We start from the raw sequence: 19,234 nt of genomic DNA, 5'->3' as shown, positions 1-19,234 counted from the left end.
TCCATGTTAGAATTGGTTTTCAGGAACCAACCCGTTTGTTGTGAAAAGTGATTAATGGGATCGGGTGGTCAAACTTGCTGACACATGTTCATGCTGTTGATCACTGGTTTGTCTGGTAAAGATCGATTAATACAGATCACTGCCATATAGCTGGAATATTGCTGAGTATGGCACAAAAGTAAACTCACTCAGTGATTTTGAAAATGTAAAGGTGAGCAAAATACAACACGACTCAACATTTTGTTTGGAATCCATTTTATTGATAAACATAATCTCAGAAATCAGTATTGAAGAGCCCTGACACGATGTCCATATATTCAAACTTTTGCCACAAACTGATTACAACCAAATGGACACTATATGTTAACCCTTGGAATACTCAGACTGACTGTGATTATTTGTATTCAACAAAATATTTCATACCAGTGGTGACTTGTTAATTCATATTTGCTCTATTGCTAATGTCTGTTTGTTGTTCACTGTTGAACCAATAAATTCTAGCCTGTCAGGGTTGATGATGTGAGACAATATTTAGAAACAAATAACTGCAACTAAGGCTTGTCTGTCCTAGAACTACATTTAGCAAGTTAACAGATACATATAGTTAAATGTGCCATCACTGGTATCTGTCTAATCCGGCACATGGTCAAAACAAGCATAAAATTTTAGTCCTGCCATTTTTTCAACAATATTATGATCATTAAAATATTGTCGAACCCAGCAGCTGCCTATTCCACATTCCGACATGACTTTCCAGTCACAACGAGCATAACACTGTCTAAACTGACATGGGTTTGAGCAGTGCAATCAAGGACCCATAATCCAATACACTTATTACTCCTCTTGGGATGCTAGATAATCAGGAAGTAGTGATTGTGCGGTTAATAACTGTTTCCAGGTAAGTGATGTGCCAGTGAGTAAGCCATGTTGGCAAATGATCGTCACTGGCTAATACAGCACCCTGTCTGAATTTTATTTCTGCCCCATGAGGTGCTGCCTTAGACAGGTTTCATTGTTATATAACTAATCTTGACCAGAAAATGTGAAAAAAATACAACAGCAAGAAGCAACAAAGACATTTTCTGCCATACTTTCTTTAAAAAAAAAAGAGAAAGATGCCACATTTTTAACCAGTATCTGTAAACACAAGCTGAAAAAATCAATTTCAACTTTAATAAATTTTATATGGAGGCAAGAAACTTATATATACAAACAACATGGAAATTGTTAAATGATGACGTTTATGAATATCAACTTCTGTAATATGAGAAATAAGGTTTTGGGACTATAATCCTTAAGATTCAGAGCACAGTCAAAAATGTCACATTCCTCATCTGATGGTGTAAGAAAACACCACAAAACAACTCGGTTAAGTAAGAATATATGTGTACTCTTAAATGTTGTGTTCCTCAACTGAAATTGATATCTATAAATTTTCCTCTCTGTGTATGTGTATATCACTGAATGCCACTCAAGGGCTTGCTGAAAACTGTTATCACTTGGGTATTATATGCTCCGAGTTCTTAGAGTGTCTAGACTGATCTTGTCTGCAGTGACATCAGGCTTAATGCCTACAAAGGGTTGGAGTGATGTTTGAAGCAATCTTCTTTTCCTTTGGTAAATTAGGAAAATTAACATAGAAATTCTGACCATGCATCAGCCACCAGCTGTATCTGACCCTCAGGGTAACGAGAACAGGAGAAACTAGCGGCATGAGAACTCCTTATACTAGCAACAACACATATACAGGGCACAATCTTACATCCATCACAACTCATTTAATTATGTGATTCACTCTATATCACTCAATATACTCAAAGAAGGTGGTTTGAAATTGTTTTTCAGAATTACAATTGAGAACTGATCCAGAAAGAAAACTCTTTGACATAGAAGAATTGATGCCCAAATATAACTCTTATTTTGTGTGTCTTGGTATGGCAATTTTGGGAAGCATTAAGGCAAATGCCATGTTTGTTTTTAGTACACCTAGTTGTCAAAACTTGTGCCAACCTTTTACTGTTAGAGCCGTTTATTTTTACAATGTAAGTATTTCTCTCTTGACTAGTCTTATACACATCAAATAATAAGGCATTAGAACATGTGTAAAAGGATATGATGGGCATACAAGTTCATGAACAAATGCATTATTGGATGAAGACGGACTATTTGAGGTCATAGAGTAGCCCTATCAGCTGTGAATAGATTCACACAAGGATTTAAAATGTTGGATTCAACAAAAGAAATACAGAACTTTACACACAAACACCTCATAATGGGGAATAATCCTCTCAGTGAAGATAAATCCAGGTGATGACCATGGATTAAAGTGGATTTAGATTAAAGGATTCAATGCATGTCAACGTTCAATATATAGTCCACAGGCACAAAGGAAAGGTGAAGTAAAACACAAAGCAAAAATGTAGAATACAAAGAGAATCTGTATACAATCATGACTCCAGACAGTATAAGAAAAACAGAGTTTATATTTATCTCTGATCTTTTACACTCCTGCACATTACAAGTTTTACATAGACAACTTTCATACAAATATTATGAAATACATTCACTCTGAGTAAATATGGATTCTGGTCACTCTTGCCAATTTGCACACAACGAATACCTTCCTCATCAACTTTGTACACGTCATAATAAACAAATGTGTATCGCATGTATGCCGGCCGCTCAGTGGTTGAGAAAATAGAGGAACTTGTTTGATGGAAAGCGTGATCATGCATTGCATATTTCAGATGGGAAGTCTTTCCATGGCATTTTGAATTTCTATTCATTTTCAAATATCACAATTACCAAGCTCATAACTTAACAATATGTGAATGAAATAGGTTTAGTAGGGCAAGTTTAACATGACACACATTCCACTTAAAGTACTAATTAAGGCAGATACTCATAAACTTGTCTTTTTTTAAAAAATTCAATTCATCTATAAATATCATTTTTACTGTCACTAAATATATACATTTGTTAGTTTGAATTTACTGGATTTGGTGAAGTACAGAAGAATCCATTCTCTTGTAACAATGTGTTAAAACAAATATTTAACATATTCAAAAATATTAAATATTGGATATCTTTGAACAAATATGTTTAAATTTCACACAAAGACCACACAAGCTAGTTTCACACTGCGTTTAGCAATATTCCAGCAATATCATGGCAGGGGACACCAGGAACAGGCTACACATAGTGTACCCATGTGGAGAATCGAACCTGGGTCTTCAGCATGACAAGCCAACACTGTAACCACTAGGCTACCCCACCATCCCCTCAAATAACTTGAACCTGTCTGACTGCATCAGCCCTCAGACTAATCTGTACTCTGGGGCAAGTGAGTAAGTGAATGGGTGATTGAGTGAGTGAGCGAGCATTGTTTTACAGTTTTACACAGCTTACAGAAAAATTCTACTAACAGTTTGAGAGGGTACACAGTATTAGCCTTCCCACTGCATACCATTGTAGAGAATCAAACCTAGGTCTTCTGCATGAGCACACACTTCAACCAATGGGCTACCCCACCAACCATTGGACAAGTAGCAGTAACATGTATCAGAATGAACAGTGTGAGGGATGACAGTGTGAAATAGATAAAACTTCAAACACATTTATGGTTCATCTGTGAAAAGATTGTATTTTACTAAGCAGTTAAACCTCATCATCTTGAACTTAGGAATATCTCAAGCAACAGCTAGTTTGCAATGTGTACTGTATTTATCAATAAATGAGTAAATCTCTCTTCATTCTCAACAACCTATGTATCATCTTGTAATAGTGACATATGACTAATATTCCACAATTCACCAAGGGAATCAATCCCGGGTTTTCTGCAAATGCTTTAACCACTAGGCTACCACACAGCCCCCTATAAGCACGGAGACTCAGTGATATTCCCTTTGAATCCTTGACTTCTATATAGAAGACAACAGTATGATGTGTCTGCAGCCTAACTGACTGAATATCATATTTCACCTGGTTCAAGATAATGAAGACTCTCATCTGAACGATGAAACTGACCCATACTGGTCAGGATAAGCTAGTGATCATGAACACTTTGTGGGACAATTTTCAGAAAAAAGACTGAACTAACACTTTCTTAAAAATAACACAAAACATTCATGTTCCTTAACTTGTTTTGTTCAGCATGCTGGGATAAAGCTTCTGATGGTCACAAAAAACTGAACCATTTCTTATATGTTTCCAGTCAAAAAAGCCACTTGCACAACACAACACACCCCAATCAGATCACAATCTCACTGAGATCAGCGCAGCACATACAGATACGTATTGACGCTTGGTAACCATGACAACCACAACACACATCTGGATCACTGAGCAGGTGCTGTAGCTGGTGCGAGACGGCTGACAATCGAGATACCCTTGTAACAGATGTTGCGGAAGAAAGCAGGGCACTGGGGCTTGTTGCACACATACTCCACCATCATACGCAGCTCCGTGAACAGAGTCCTACATAAAAAATATGAGATCAATCAATTCACACATAAACTATCCCAAATATCAACATATGTTAAATAACTGAGGTTAATTGCAAGAGTAGCATTGAACTGAACTGGGATAAATAGCATGAGTTAAATTCAGGGAGTTAAAGTGAATAGGTGAGTTAAACTGAGTGAGATGAATTATGTGAGTTAAAGTGATTGAGTTAAATTGAAAGAAACTGAGTTCAAGTTAAATTGAGTGTGTTTGAAATAGGTGAGTTAAAAAAAAGCGAGTTAAATTAAAATTACAGTGGGTTTGACAAAATAAAGTTAAAGTGAATAAGTTAAATTGAGTGTGTTGATTTAAAAGAGTTTAATGCCATTCAGAAAGGGATCAAATGTAACATATAGTCTAGAACAGATCTTAGTACTTTGTCTATCTCATCTGGAATTAAAATCCACAATCAGCCATCTAGATCCTCAGTCACTCAGTCACTGGGACACAACCTACCTGCAGTAGGGGTTTCTCCTGGAGGAGTATCTCAGTGACAGGAAGCGATAGTACACGAATGGCAGGATGAGGCTGGACTTGCCACTGGAAGAAGATATGAGAACAAATTGTGTGAACATGGTGAAGAAGCATATATATATTCTTCAGGTTTTCGTCAGCTCTAATTGGAAGATGAACCAGCTGTGTTTGGTAATTTGAAGTAGTTCTACCATAGAGTAGACACCTCGTATTTTCATTTGCAAACAAGCATGCCAGTAAAATGTCTTAGGACATCATGGAACTGTGCAACCTGGTAACACAAATGATCCTCTTATGAGAAATCAACTTGAAAGCCAAACGTCGTTGTGATGCACTTTTGGTAGTAAGATCCATCTTGTTACTATACATATCTTGATCATCAATCAGATTGTCTTGATTGCTGCAACTTTGCAAATGCAAAATACATGGTAGGAAAAATCTGACTGGTCAGTTGGGGAGGAAATAGAAGGGACATAACTCAAAAACAACATAACAATAAAATCATGAAATACCAGCCTTGCTTGGCAAAGGTGGAAGCTGGACTTCTATTGGCACTTAACCCTGTTGACCCAGGATGATGGTGAGACATACATTTCATCAATATTGCCATTCTCACCTGAAGATCATGAGAATGATAGCTGGCATGAGGAAGATTTCGTTACATGCGATGAAGCGGAGAATATTGATCTGCTGAGCCTCGAGCTTGGCGATCATGTTCCTCAAAAACTGCATTGAGCTTGGTCCCATGAGCTGCAACAAAGATGAGTGAGATGGGGTCACTTTAAACACTATTCACATTACATCACTGAGTGTCAGCTGATGCTGAGAGAGAACCCAAAGTGATGCAGGTATTGTAGACATTCTACTGTACAGTTCTGCAAAGACATTGATCCAGATGAAGTCTGAAAATAATCGGATCTGGACCAGACAATCCAGGTATCAGCAAAATGAACATCAATCTGTGCAAATGGAATATTATGGCGTGTCAACCAAGTCAGCGAGCCTGATCACCTTATCCTCCTAGTCGCTTAGTACGACAAGCATGGGTTACTGAAGATCAATTCTAATCCGGATCTTAATGGTCCGATGATGATGATGATGATAACAGAATTAATTAATCCATGAAACCTTGTGACTACTTACATTGAGGATTGTCTTGGTGTAGGAACATGCGTGCAGCAAAGCAAACAGGAACACCGGACACAATGCCACTGGTACATGGTCAGGAAACAAGAACTGTTGGTACTGACAAGCTGAGTTGTGAATGTCAACAATACATATGAAGGTAACCCATTTCACTACTCAGGCTGTTATGATACACTCGCATATTCAGTGAATCGAACCGTAGACCTTCGTGAATTCAATTTCTTATTTGTGGTCACCAGAACTAAATATGAATGAATATTTACAATATTTTTAATGGAGCATGTTTTAATTAAGCCCTTATGTCCTTTTTCCAAAGTGAGATATGCAAGAAAGGAATATGTACTAGCATTGCAATAGTGCAAGTCATGTTAGTTTGCAATGGCTGTACATGGCACTGTGGTTTATAACTATTGGTTTATTACAAATTAGCCACATATTGTACTAGTTGCAGCCCTAATCACTACATATAACTAGGCACACAACCAAAGCAACTGGGATATGATGACAGATGATAACATTTTTGGGGACAGGCAAGTCAAAATTTGTATTTAAGCCCATAAGTCATAGTCTGATTCAATTTCAAATCGTCCTCAACAATACATTGTCTTAAACTGTCCCATTCTTGCTGCACATCAAATACATACCGAAGTAGTGGTAAAATGATATCTTCAATATGGCCATTATAGAAACCATGTATTAAAGCAACTGGATTTCAATGAATTCATTTTCGAGACACCATATACAGCTTAGATATTTTGCACAAGTTTCAGTTCGATTTGACTTTTGGGGAATATGTTAAAAATCCCACTAAGAACAAATGGACAACTAAACATGGGGGTGTGCAGCTCAATTGATTTGCCCTGGTCAACACTGTGAAAAACAAAATAGCTAAAAATGGGTTGAAGCAGGTTTGTAAAGGATACTGGTGATGGGGAAACTGTTGATGAAGATGATGGAGAAGAGAAGGTAGTGGCAGCTGTCCTCCATGAACAACCGTCCCAGGAACTCCCGGGAGAACTGCACTGTTGGGATCCGCTGATGTAGCCGAAGAGCGCTGGATGCTGCGCTGCTGATGAGAGCCCTCTGGTAAAAGCTGTATGGGTTGCCACTGCATGGGGAGATAATTCAGATTTAGACCAATACTTCAGTTCCAAATTAACATTCACTTCAAAATCTAAGACATGAATTCAAATATTATATTTATATTGCTTTCTTTATTACAAGTCAGCAATCTAACCCACCTAGCCACCTCAGATTCCACATAAGTGGGTTAGAGTGATAACTATGTGTGTTTGCGATTAAATGCCTCACTGTGTGTGTGGATTAAAGTCCTGCATGAGACTCAAACACCTAAAGTACGAGAATCTTTACTTTACTGACGATCCAATACAACATCTTGCATGTCTCCACATTCAAAAACGTAAGTTATATTTGCATACCCTGTGAAAAGGTACCTGGAACAACACAATCTCCTACTTACCCAAAGAAAGGCAGTATGTAGAGGAAGGTGCAGATCACTGTGAAGATCCTGGTGAACCAAAGACCAGCTTCCACTTTGTTCCCCATCATGTGGGCCTGATGCAGATCAAATAATACTCAAGGCTAATGTTATATATACATTAAAGCAATTCAGCTATGCAACAGGGACTACTTTCTAGCTCTATTCATCAGAATCATGTCCTTTTTTTCAATTATTACACACCAGCATTGTCAAAGTTTGTGAGATGATGGCTTCTTGATGCCTAAATGAAACATGGTGACAAGATGTCACATATGAAAAACTGGGAAGTTTGCTTAAGAAATCTATTCATATGAAATTTCTAATGTTCATTATTGAATGAAAACACATCTTAAAATCCATTAATTCAAGACTGACCCATCATAAAAGATCACTCTAATGCACTTCAGTATCAGCATTATCATATTAGGAATACATAACATTTAATGCCAGACTCAGATAATTACCTCTATGGCACAGCCAATGAGCATGTCTTTGGTGCTGTTAAACTTGCCAGTAATCAAGGGGCGGGCCATGACTTAAACCCATGAGTATTACATTTTCAACCCAAGTGAAACAATTTTGCACGTCAAAACTGCAGTGCCTTTGAAAACTTGGCTGCAGATACCTGACAGAGAGGACAGCCTGACAAGTGACTTACAGATGATACCTACCAACACTGGGTTTCCCTGACGTGGTGGTTCCCCTCCAGCAGTGCCTGTGCTACCTGAACCAGCATTCTCCTGATTCTCAGATGAGTCAGCCATTCTGAATTATGCCTGATGTGAACAAAGACATGAACAATAATCCAAGACCTGGTATGTTTCGTGCTATCGGGTACGAACAATTCATACCTCTGGGTTTGACCACTCACAAAGTCCACATGGCCTGACCGGACTACCTCCATAACAACTAACCTAGGTATCATGTATACACTTAAATCTATGTGTATAGAGGTCAGGCCCCCTAATTGAAGGAATTACAGCAAATTTGAAGGAATTGCATCTCAAATGTAAACAAACGCAGCCCACTCGCGAAACAGTTGCAGCCATATTGGCAATTTAGCGGTAATAACAGAATCACATCGGCCATATCGGAAGCAATGTCGGTAATACTTGAAACACACTCGGTCGTCTTTGGAGATTTTTCGGCTCACATCCGTGATTTGTCGGTCGCGAACAGAAACTCACGCAGCAAAACATGGCGTTGTTTGAAGAAGCACCCGTCTCGGTGAGTTTTGTTTTTAGTTCCTACTATTACATTTTTATACTTATCCATCTTTGACCACCCTTGTTGAATGCGTTTAGGTATGAGGTGTTGTTGGGGCTATAGCTTATTTTTTTAGGAAAAGACAGTCACTGCAGAAGAGTGTCACAAGTCATGCCCCTGGAGGTTCAGATGTAAACAACCTTTCTTCGAACAACGCCATGTTTTGCTGCGTGAGTTATGGGTTTGTCATGTGTACTGGTGTGTCACATAATGGGTGTGTCATGTGTACTGGTGTATCTCATTATGGGTGTGTTATGTGTACTGGTGTATCACATTATGGGTGTGTCCTGTGTACTGGGGTATCACATCATGGGTGTGTCATGTACTCGGGTATCACATTATGGTGTGTCATGTGTACTGGGGTTACACATTATGGGTGTGTCATGTATTATGTATACAGGTGTATCATCTGTATGGGTGTGTCACATGTAACCTTGTATCAAGGATATGAGCATATCCAGCGTATGAGTGTATTTAAGTATGTATGTATCACATGTACAGGCATATCATGTGTATGTGTATATGACGTGTACACACGTTTCATTTGCATGGATGGATTAAGTGTGCTAGTGAATTTTCTCATGTTCATGATTTGAAACCCAGACAATAAAGGGGGTAGTTTATGTAATATGTAAACACTGTCACATCCAGAATTATGTGATATCAATGCTGTACCAATAATTACGAATACTGACACTAAATCTACAATTTATTACAATGTTTCCAGTTATATATGTTCAATGGATTAGAGTATTTCATTTAGAGCAACTGACTATCAACTGCAAGTCTACACAGAAATTTGATATCTATTTGTAAATTATCTAATAAATAAATATGTCATGGTACTTTTGAGTTGACATATCATTACTTAAGATTTCCCATCAATTATTCCCATCAAGGCATCAATTAATGATCACTTGATTAAGTCCACTGTAAATCTGTATTGATATTGTAGTTAATCAGAAGAGTTTGGGGCCTGAAATATGATGAGAAAATACATTTCCTAAACTTATACACTGAAGCATGCTGAATGGTTTTATATCATTTCATCTGCCTGTCATGTACATTAAGATATAATAGGGCTCAGCATCCCATAAAGCAATATTCCAAGCAATTTTTTTCTCATATATCATGCTTTATCATGACAAATAACATAATTACAAGCCTAGCTCTGAATATTTTACATCACAAACTGTGATACATACTGTAGTATGATAAAAAAGTGTCACGTTACAGGTCTGCATATTTTACATCATGACTAGGCCAGCAATAAGATGCAAAGAAACATCTTAAAACAATAAGACTTCTGAATCTGGAACTGCTTCATAGTGTTTCGTTACGGTCAGATGCCATTTTTTGTCATCATCATTCAACTGTCTAACTCTCTGTGTATGCACAATGGACAATTTTTTCAGTGAAATTTGATAAAGAAAAGTATAGAATTTCTGCAATCTGCATCAGATTTATTTGTTTAAAGGGGCAGCAAACCCACACCCAATCTCACAACCAAACCAAAGGATTGTAAAGGGGCAAGGGTGCCCAATAAAATGCCTGTGTACCATAAAATCTGCTGAAAAAAAAGAAAGTAAATTCATACCATGAGTTTCGACACCTTGCCTTCTTCATATGTCCTTAGAGTACAAATATCACCATATGCTACTTACTCTTTGGTTTAAATGTATGGGGTTTATTATTGTTTCAATTCAGTTTTAAGGAACATTTAATACCAAATAGGTTTATCATTTTACCTAACAAGCATCATCTGGTATATTATCCTTCATAGAAAAAACGATCGCGGAACAAGAAACCCAAAATGAAACGGTGGTCTTCCAAAAAATATCATCACAATTGCTTTTCTATTCGGTATCAGCTGCTACAACCATGTGTTTGCTTATCCAGCATCCTCTACAGATGTGTGAAAAATGCGAAAACATTCGCAAGAGGGATAGCTGACGAAACATATATAAAAGTACATAATTGTGAAAGTGAAAATTGAAAAAGTCCTAACCATCTCCATGATGGCCATTCGATTTCTATCATGAGTGTTTTAAGAAACTGATCACCAGGTCTATATTTTGTTTGGGAGATTATAACAATTACAGAACAGACACAAATTTTACAATTACCTGTTTCACACAAAGATCAGAATTAATCACGACAAAGAATACGCCAGAAGGATTACACGAGCAGAAATGTGATTTGCTTAATTCATATATTACAACTCTTTACACTACTCGTACATTTTCGTGAAGGTTAGCTCTTAACCGACTCCTCCCTGAGTCTGCAAAGAGTTTACACCTAAAATACGATGTTTCTACCTCATTTCGAAAAGATCTATGCGGAGTTATTTCCCTTACACCAGAGGCCCGACTTGGTGTCACTAACACTTAACAGATGTAATGAAGATTTAAAAAGTAGTTACTTATGAAATATGTTACACACAAAACACAACAGGAGACATAAAAGCCATAGATAAATCTAGCATATCTGAGTTGTAGAAGTGAAATGGTTTTATCCTGATCTATATCGGACTGTGAGTACCATATTTCGTCACCCGTCCGTTAATGAATAGAAGCTGGTTTTTAATAGCTGATGTGTGTAGATCTATTTATTGGCGGACAGACGAAGAAATGCCCGAAGCCAGAAGTCTGTGAGCCTAAATGACCAGGCAACGCGTGGGTGACTGTAATTTTCCCCTCCAGTAACATCATGGAGGGGACACCAGAAACTGGATCCATACTTTACCCATTTTGGGAATCGAACCCGGATCTTCAGCCTGACGAGCGAACACTTAAACCAATAGGCTACCCCCACTGCCCGAGCAGGCAACGAAGATGATGTTACAGTGTACTTTGGACTGTAGGTGTAGTAGACTTATCAAAACAGACTCGATTGTCAATACCATGCATGACTATCAGTATATAACTACTGTACGATTTGTCCTAAGTATGTGAACTTGGAAAAAGATCGAAACCAAGTGAGAAATTTGGGCGGTCGTGTGGTGTGTGTGTGTGTGTGTGTGTGTGTGCGCGCGCGCGTGCGTGTGTGTGTGAGAGAGAGAGGGGGGGGGGGAGAGAGAGACAGACAGAGACACACACACACACGCGCACACACACAGAGAGAGACAGAGAGAGATGCGCAGATACGGAACTTCCTTATTTCCACCCGAAAACTTTCCCCCAAGGAGCCTGACCTTTTGAGTTCATGGTTTATGTGCAGGCACATTTCTTCGAAGTGGTGGATTCGCCCTTGAGTACTTACAGTATTTTGTAACCTTAAACACACAACAAAATACACACCAAAAAGACAAGATCGTTTCCACGGTAAATGGAATCAATGGCAGAAAGGCAAAGGTTGACAAGACTTTGGTGTTGGTACTGATTGTTCGGAAGCACGGCGCCAGGTTGTTGTAAGATATTTTACGCGCGCTTCTGATTTCTCATGTCGTAGATGGACAATGCGCGATGCATTTGAAAAAAAGTTTGCATGTTTAAATCCAACCAGAAGTAACATTTTCAACGATTAGAAAAAAATGTTATACCAGAAACTGCTGAAAAGGTCTCCTCTATGGATTCACACCGACAACTTAAATTGCGAAAAAAAACCTGGTTGGGGTTGGTTCTGGGGTTTTCACAGATAAAGACGTGTTCTTTCTGTCTCGAAAGCAGACACCATTTTGTTGCTGACGTGGTTGTAAGTTTCGGACAGCTTTAATTACTTGTCACCACCACCACCACCACGACCACCAAAATCATCAACATCATCATCGTCATCATCATCATCGTCATCGTCATCGTCGTCGTCGTGAACATCATTATCATCATGGTGGTGTAGAACGCCACCTCCTTGTGGCGTATTGTTTGGCTGTTGTCTAACGCCTCGAATTCTCGCCGTTGACAACAACGGTCGCAATGTATAACCAATGTTTGTGTAAACGTCCAATCGACCCCGACATCTGATAATGTGATGTATTGTATTAATATATTTATAAATGCACTGTTTATAAAACATAACAGTTTACTTACCGGAAGACAGTTTACTTACCGGGCGGAACTTGTCGCAAGAGGAGACCAGCTTCGATGGGGTGGCCATTGCATACATGTCACTGTGTGGCTGTTATTGTCGATGCTCATGTTGTCAGTCACTGGATCATCTGCTTCAGATGCCATTATCGGCGTTATGTAGTTGGAATACATCTGACTTTGGGGTGAAACAAACCATACACAAATTATGTCGACTTTACCATGTACCTAGCCGTGCTCCAAGGCTGTACTGAACGGTAAGCTTGGTCTAGTGGTACAGCGTCCAGCAGGGGAGCTCAAAGTCGCGGGTTCGATCCCTGCCCAAGTCATACCATACCTGGCGCTCGGCATTAATGGGGACAAGGACTGGTCGGCTCTCAATCACTATAATGTTGCTGAATGGGATATTCATGCTTAATTGCAGCTTGGTATCTCACTGAGCTAGCACTATAAAACCAGCTTACATCTGGCCTAGTACAAGGAGTCACACATAAACATGCATGCCATATGAGCGAAATATTCTTAACTACGCGTACGCTAAGCCCCATTTCGCCTCACCTCCTTACATCTCTCCGTCTGTCATTTATCCTCCTAACTGTTTCATGACTATAGTTTTGTCACAATTACCTTCACTTTTGAGTGTCTAATTCCAGCTATCTTCACCTGTCTACGTGTGCATGTCATGTTCTCCGATCCTGTCATTCATCTGATGAATATATAAGGTAGCCTCGAAATAATATGCATATATCGCAAAAGCACGTCATCTGTAGTCATTCGTTGTCAAATTCTCTTTGATAATTCCCTATGATCTCAACTGTATACAAAGATAAACAACCAATGAAAAACCGGTTAAACTCTAGCAATATCAATATAATATTCTGTTTCAATATTCCTGTAACGATTTTTGAAATTAGACTGCAAAATCTACAAGTATATTTATATTTCCACGCGACTGCAATGTAAAAATCTAACAACACAACTGTGCTATAGGTCATAAAGCCTGAAATATTGAATAAACTGTCTGTCTGTCCTTTCAAATTAACGTGCAAGTTCTTAATGACTGTAGTTATAGTGAAGAGTGTTGAAGCGCTTGGTCGTCACGCCGAGCACTCGGGTTTGATTTCCCGCATGGGTACAATGTGTGAAGCCTATTTCTGGTTTTCCCAGTCGTGATATTGCTGGAATGTTGCTAAAAGCGGCGTAAAACCAAACTCAGTCAGTCAGTCAGTCAGTCAGTCAGTGTGTAAGGGTAGTGGGGTGGCCAAGTGGTTAAAGTGTTCGCTCGCCACGCCGAAGACCTAGGTTCGATTCCCCACATGGGTACAACATGAGGAGCCCAGTTCTGGTGTTCCCAGTCGTGATATTGCTGGAATATTGCTAAAAGCGACGTAAAAGTAAACTCACTCACTCTTACTGGGTGTAGAGACTCTCACATGTTACTCTCTCCTGGCAATACGACTGGGTAAGCATAACCTGCTCCGATCCACTCCCTCCCACAAAGTTTCCAAGTACAGGCGCTGGGCATTCACCAGTCATGTTACAATGTCGTGCAGTGTGTTGGATTCTGACCTTGAACGGAAGTGCAGTCGTCTTGGATTGATGACCTTTACGTTGCCCTTAACAATACTGGCACTGGAGTGAGCAATTATAGAATATGAATGAAATAACATGTAGATGTGAGGTACATGTTAAGTGGAAACGAACAACCCGTTCAGTTAGCACATTGAAGAGGTTTCCCACTAATGGTCATGACTAATGGGTCTCAGTGTAATGTGGAACCCTCCGCAGACCTACTCCTTCTAACAGTGGTCTTATTGTGATGTAGAGCCAGCCCACTTATGGGTCTCCTATCAGAAGGAGTAACTGGTTTCTAGCCACTTGATATCTGACTAACGGGTCTTCTGCCACTTGATGTCCGACTAAACGGTCTCCAGTTATTTGAAGTTCGACTAACGGGTCTCTAGCCACTTGAAGTCCGACCAACAGGCCTCTTGCTACTTAATTTCCGACTTATAGTCTATTAATCCTGCCAAATGGTCTTTCATGGTGGGCACCCATCAGGGTCTATAAGGTCTCTTTCTAGAGATTCTCCTACTGACAGGGGCCCAACGGACGGGTGGCCTACTGGCACAGGTCAGATAAACGGGTCCCCTGCTGACAGGGGTCCAACAAACGGATCTCTTACTGGCACAGGTAAGACAAACGGGTCCCGTACTGACAGGGATCCAACGGACGGGTGGCCTACTGACGGAGGTAAAACAAACAGGTCTCTTCCTGACAGGGATGCAACAAACTTGTCTCCTACGGCGGAGGTCAGAAAACGGGTCTTCTACTGACGTAGGTCAGACAAATGGATCTTCTACTTACGGAGGTGGAGCAAACGGGTCTTCTGCTGACAGAGGTGAAACAAACGTCTGCTGACGGAGGACCAGCGGGTCTCCTGCTGACGGGACCCGCCAAAGTGGGTTACTACTTAAGAGGTCAGGGACTGCTCTAACCGCAAACCGTCGCATGGTGGTTTTTCCTGCACTTACACACATCATAACCGCAGTGGCATAAGTACTTAGGATTTTAATTGAACAATCCAAATAGCGCATTTCCTTTCGCATCTCAATACATGGGAAAGCGTGCTACTCTCCAAATCACCCCGTTTCTATCGCAGTGCTAAATTACTATCAGATTTCCTCTCATAAATCATCGTAGCTCGTATAATTGATACGGAACTCAATTACGTAATGCTAACTTCTGAAACAATATCTATTTTCGTAAATCAAATTAACACGGGATTCAAGACATAATTCCCACCAGTAGACCGATTAAGACAGTACCAGGGAGCCAATTATATTTACTTCCGTGGTTATCTCCCTTTGACCGAAAGACGCAGAATATGTTGACTGCAGCGTTTGTCTCTCTGTATGTATGTCTCTCCGTGAAACTGTACCTGGCCCGACTGCTTGTTAGGTTGCACTATGCGCTATGCGGCGTGTGTTCCAGTCTGTATATATGTCCAAGCAGACTAACACCTTGCCTATCCTTCAGGAAGTCCACGAGCCTGTCCATCTCCAAGTTGACCGGCCCGCTTGTCAGTCCACCCCAAATCGTCTTGTGGGCATGTCTGCCCGTCGTAGATTCACCTCATCCGTATGATCATCCTTCTCCATGTCGACTCGCGATCGTCCGCATATCTGACAATCACTAATTCAACATGTCCACCTTTGTTTCTATTTCTAACTTTAATGTATTATATTTACGGCAACTTTAAGCTTTAACTACCCAATTTACTGACAGCATATGCGTTCATATGGTTGTATGACAACTTGCGTACAGCACCGTGGACGATATTACTGTTGTTACAGTTTATTTCACCACACACCAGGGAGTGGCTACAGGTCAGCAAGGATCATATTGGGTCATCGTGACCCAATAATAGTCGTCACCGTACTGCCTGCATCTTTCAAGGCAAGACGCTGGACCTGCAGAGTCGGCTCCACTTGCAAAATCACATTTTATTGTAATGTTTTGTTCGTTTTAGTCGTGTGCTGATGAATAGGTCTGCATAGTGTATAATTTAACAGTTACTTATGTGGTAACTTTAGCAGTTTGTACACCATACATACACTAGCACAAACGGAGAGAGAGAGTTGATTATTGTAACTTACTCTCTCTCTCTCCTCCCCTCACAAACACAGTCAAAGGCATACTGGCCTTTGTTGCGCGCACACACACTCACACATGTCGTGTCCTTTTGTACACACACGCACTAACACACGCGCACACTCACATAGAAAGATAGACTAAGGCTTAGTCTCTGAATATATACAATTTTGATAGTAACAGACAAACCCATTTTAATTGAAAAAGAGCCCCAGGGAGACCAGAGATTCCTGAACCTGAGGAAATCTAGACTTGCTTCATTTAAGGCTTTAGCACTGCAGAGAAGGCTTGGCAGTAGGCATAAGTATGTGGTTCAAAGACTGTGAGACAGATTAATACACAGACATACTGATCTCTTTTGCACGAACGTACACACTATTCCTCACGTCTCTCACGCACACACTATTCCTCACGTCTCTCACGCACACACTATCTCTCACGTCTCTCACGCACACACTATCTCTCACATCTCTCATGCACGCACATGCGCGCGCGCGCGCACACACACATATATTGGCCCTGTGTTGCTAAAGTACTCATGGTTGTAACATCAAACACCAGGAAGCCAGTATGCCAGAGGGAACGTCAAACAAAAGGAAGCCAGTACGCCACAGGGAACGTAAAACAACAGGAAACCAGTACACCACAGGGAACGTTACACATCAGAGACCAGTACGCCACAGGGAACATCAAACAACAGGAAGCCCGTATACCACATGGAACATCAAACAACAGAAGCCAGTACGCCACATGGAACGTAAAACAACAGGAAGTGAGCATACCACAGGGAACGTCAAACATCAGAAACCACTATGCCACAGGGAACGTCAAACAGCAGGAAGTCAGTATGCCACAGGGAACATCAAACAAAGGAAGCTAGTAAGCCACAGTGCACGTCAAATAACAGAAGCCAATACGCCACAGGGAACGTCAAACAGCAGGAAGTCAGTATGCCACAGGGAACTTCAATCGTGATGTGATTCATAGTGTCAGCAACCATCCAGCAACCATGCACGAAGAACTAGGGTCGAGCCACTTGATGGCCCCTTACGTTTGTTTTAAATCATTAAAACCCCACTTTGTTTGTCAGTTTGAATTGCACTTGGGCCTGTGTAAAGCAAATTGCATACCTACAAGTACTCTGGCGGCAGAGAGTCCTCACAAGGGTAAACCCATTCGGCAGCTTCAGTCATGCGGGTTTCCGAAGCGCATGATACATGTGGGGTATCTAAGATAAGTGACTTTCAGAACACCAGCAGTGACTGGGTACACGGTAGGATGAGATGCTCTTCTGAATGTTAACATTCTACTGTCTCATTATGTGTAGGTGTAAGTGCAGATCGTCCTCAGAGCAGAGGGGCAGTGGGGTAGCCTGTTGGTTAAAGCGTTGGCTCTCCACGCCGAAGGCCCGGGGTTGATTCCCTCATAGGTGAAATGTGTGAAGTGCCGTGATATTGTTGGAATATTGGTAAAACTTAACTCGCTCAGTAACTCAAGGAGCTGAGACTTTCATGAAAATGTGTCGAAAAAAAAATGAACAAAAGATTGTCTTTGACTGAGGTAATCCTTTTGCGATGTAGATAATGGATGGGGCAAAAATGTATTTTGTCAAGGGACTTGCAAATGGTTTCATTTTCTCTTGATGTTTGAAAAATTGTCCCCTTTCGCTCATTTTTATTATTCTTATGAACTGTTTTTGAAATCTTAGTCACAAGTAATAACAAGAAAACGTCGACAGCTTAAACCTAATTCACTCATTCACTCTTTTATGTGTTTTTCAAATAGAAAATATTGTTTAGATGAAAAGAGAATTACAGGAAAAACGGAAAGAGCGTCGAAGTAGAACAAGGAAGTTTGCTGTTCTTTAGTTTGAAAAGGTGTCCATTTCAGGATCTTTGGCACTGGCACTTTAACCGATTTTGGCACCGTGAATGTTCAGTATAAACACGTTTCTTTACAGCTGAAAGAAGGCTGTTCGTTTTTGGTACATGTTTTAAATGCGCAACTGCGATTTTCTAATTATATTACAGTTCGTTCGTTGCACAGTTAAATGCACTAATATTAAATAGTAATCAATACATTATTCTAGTAACCAGATTACTATTAATGACCCATATGACTTAGTCAGTAAGCGGATATGTAATCTTCAGAATAAGTGCGTCGTATTTTAAGTATGTTGACCAAAGTTACATTTAAATCATTGTCGAGATACACTAAACTTATCAGAGTTATTTCATAAGGATCGATATAAATAATGAGCAAATATCAAACATTTGCCTATTAAGCGTGTTTTATCCAAAGTGCACCGACTGCCAAGGCGATCATGCTCTCTACCCATAAATCATTTCATAATGACGGATAATCAGATTATTCAACATTTACACGGCGTTGTCTCCTGCCCTTAAAATGCCATGCTCAAGGACCAACTATCACCCACGTCTCGCGCACAGTATGTAGAACTACTTATTGAAACGGACACACAATTTACTGCTTTTTATCCAAAATGACCTAAATGTTATAGAAATGGCATGTTTACCACCAATTCTGACCTCTTTCAAGTAATTTCTCTAATTTTCATCTGCCACAGTCTCGATAAGAACGCCCATCCACTCCGGGAAAGACTTGTCGTTATACCGCATATTGTTTCCCGTTATAGTTCTCGTGATCT

At 40.0% G+C, this 19,234-nt stretch overlaps 1 protein-coding gene across 1 annotated transcript; it reads right to left on the bottom strand.

Annotated features, from left to right (window-relative positions):
- Positions 1–238: 238 nt before the first annotated feature.
- LOC137273930 (transmembrane protein 33-like) lies at positions 239–11,175 on the bottom strand. Its single transcript, XM_067806837.1, has 8 exons — positions 11,017–11,175; positions 8,296–8,400; positions 7,604–7,698; positions 7,047–7,231; positions 6,121–6,188; positions 5,594–5,727; positions 4,960–5,043; positions 239–4,476 (listed from the first exon to the last, which is right to left on the bottom strand). Exons 2-8 carry the CDS (start codon positions 8,386–8,388, stop codon positions 4,338–4,340), a joined length of 798 nt encoding a protein of 265 aa, XP_067662938.1. The 5' UTR covers positions 8,389–8,400; positions 11,017–11,175; the 3' UTR covers positions 239–4,337.
- Positions 11,176–19,234: the final 8,059 nt, after the last annotated feature.

The sequence above is a fragment of the Haliotis asinina genome, chromosome 2 (genome assembly GCF_037392515.1).
Source record: "Haliotis asinina isolate JCU_RB_2024 chromosome 2, JCU_Hal_asi_v2, whole genome shotgun sequence".
Classification (NCBI taxonomy): domain Eukaryota; kingdom Metazoa; phylum Mollusca; class Gastropoda; order Lepetellida; family Haliotidae; genus Haliotis; species Haliotis asinina.
Note: the sequence above shows the minus strand (reverse complement) of the source record. Positions and strands in the feature narration are given on the sequence as shown.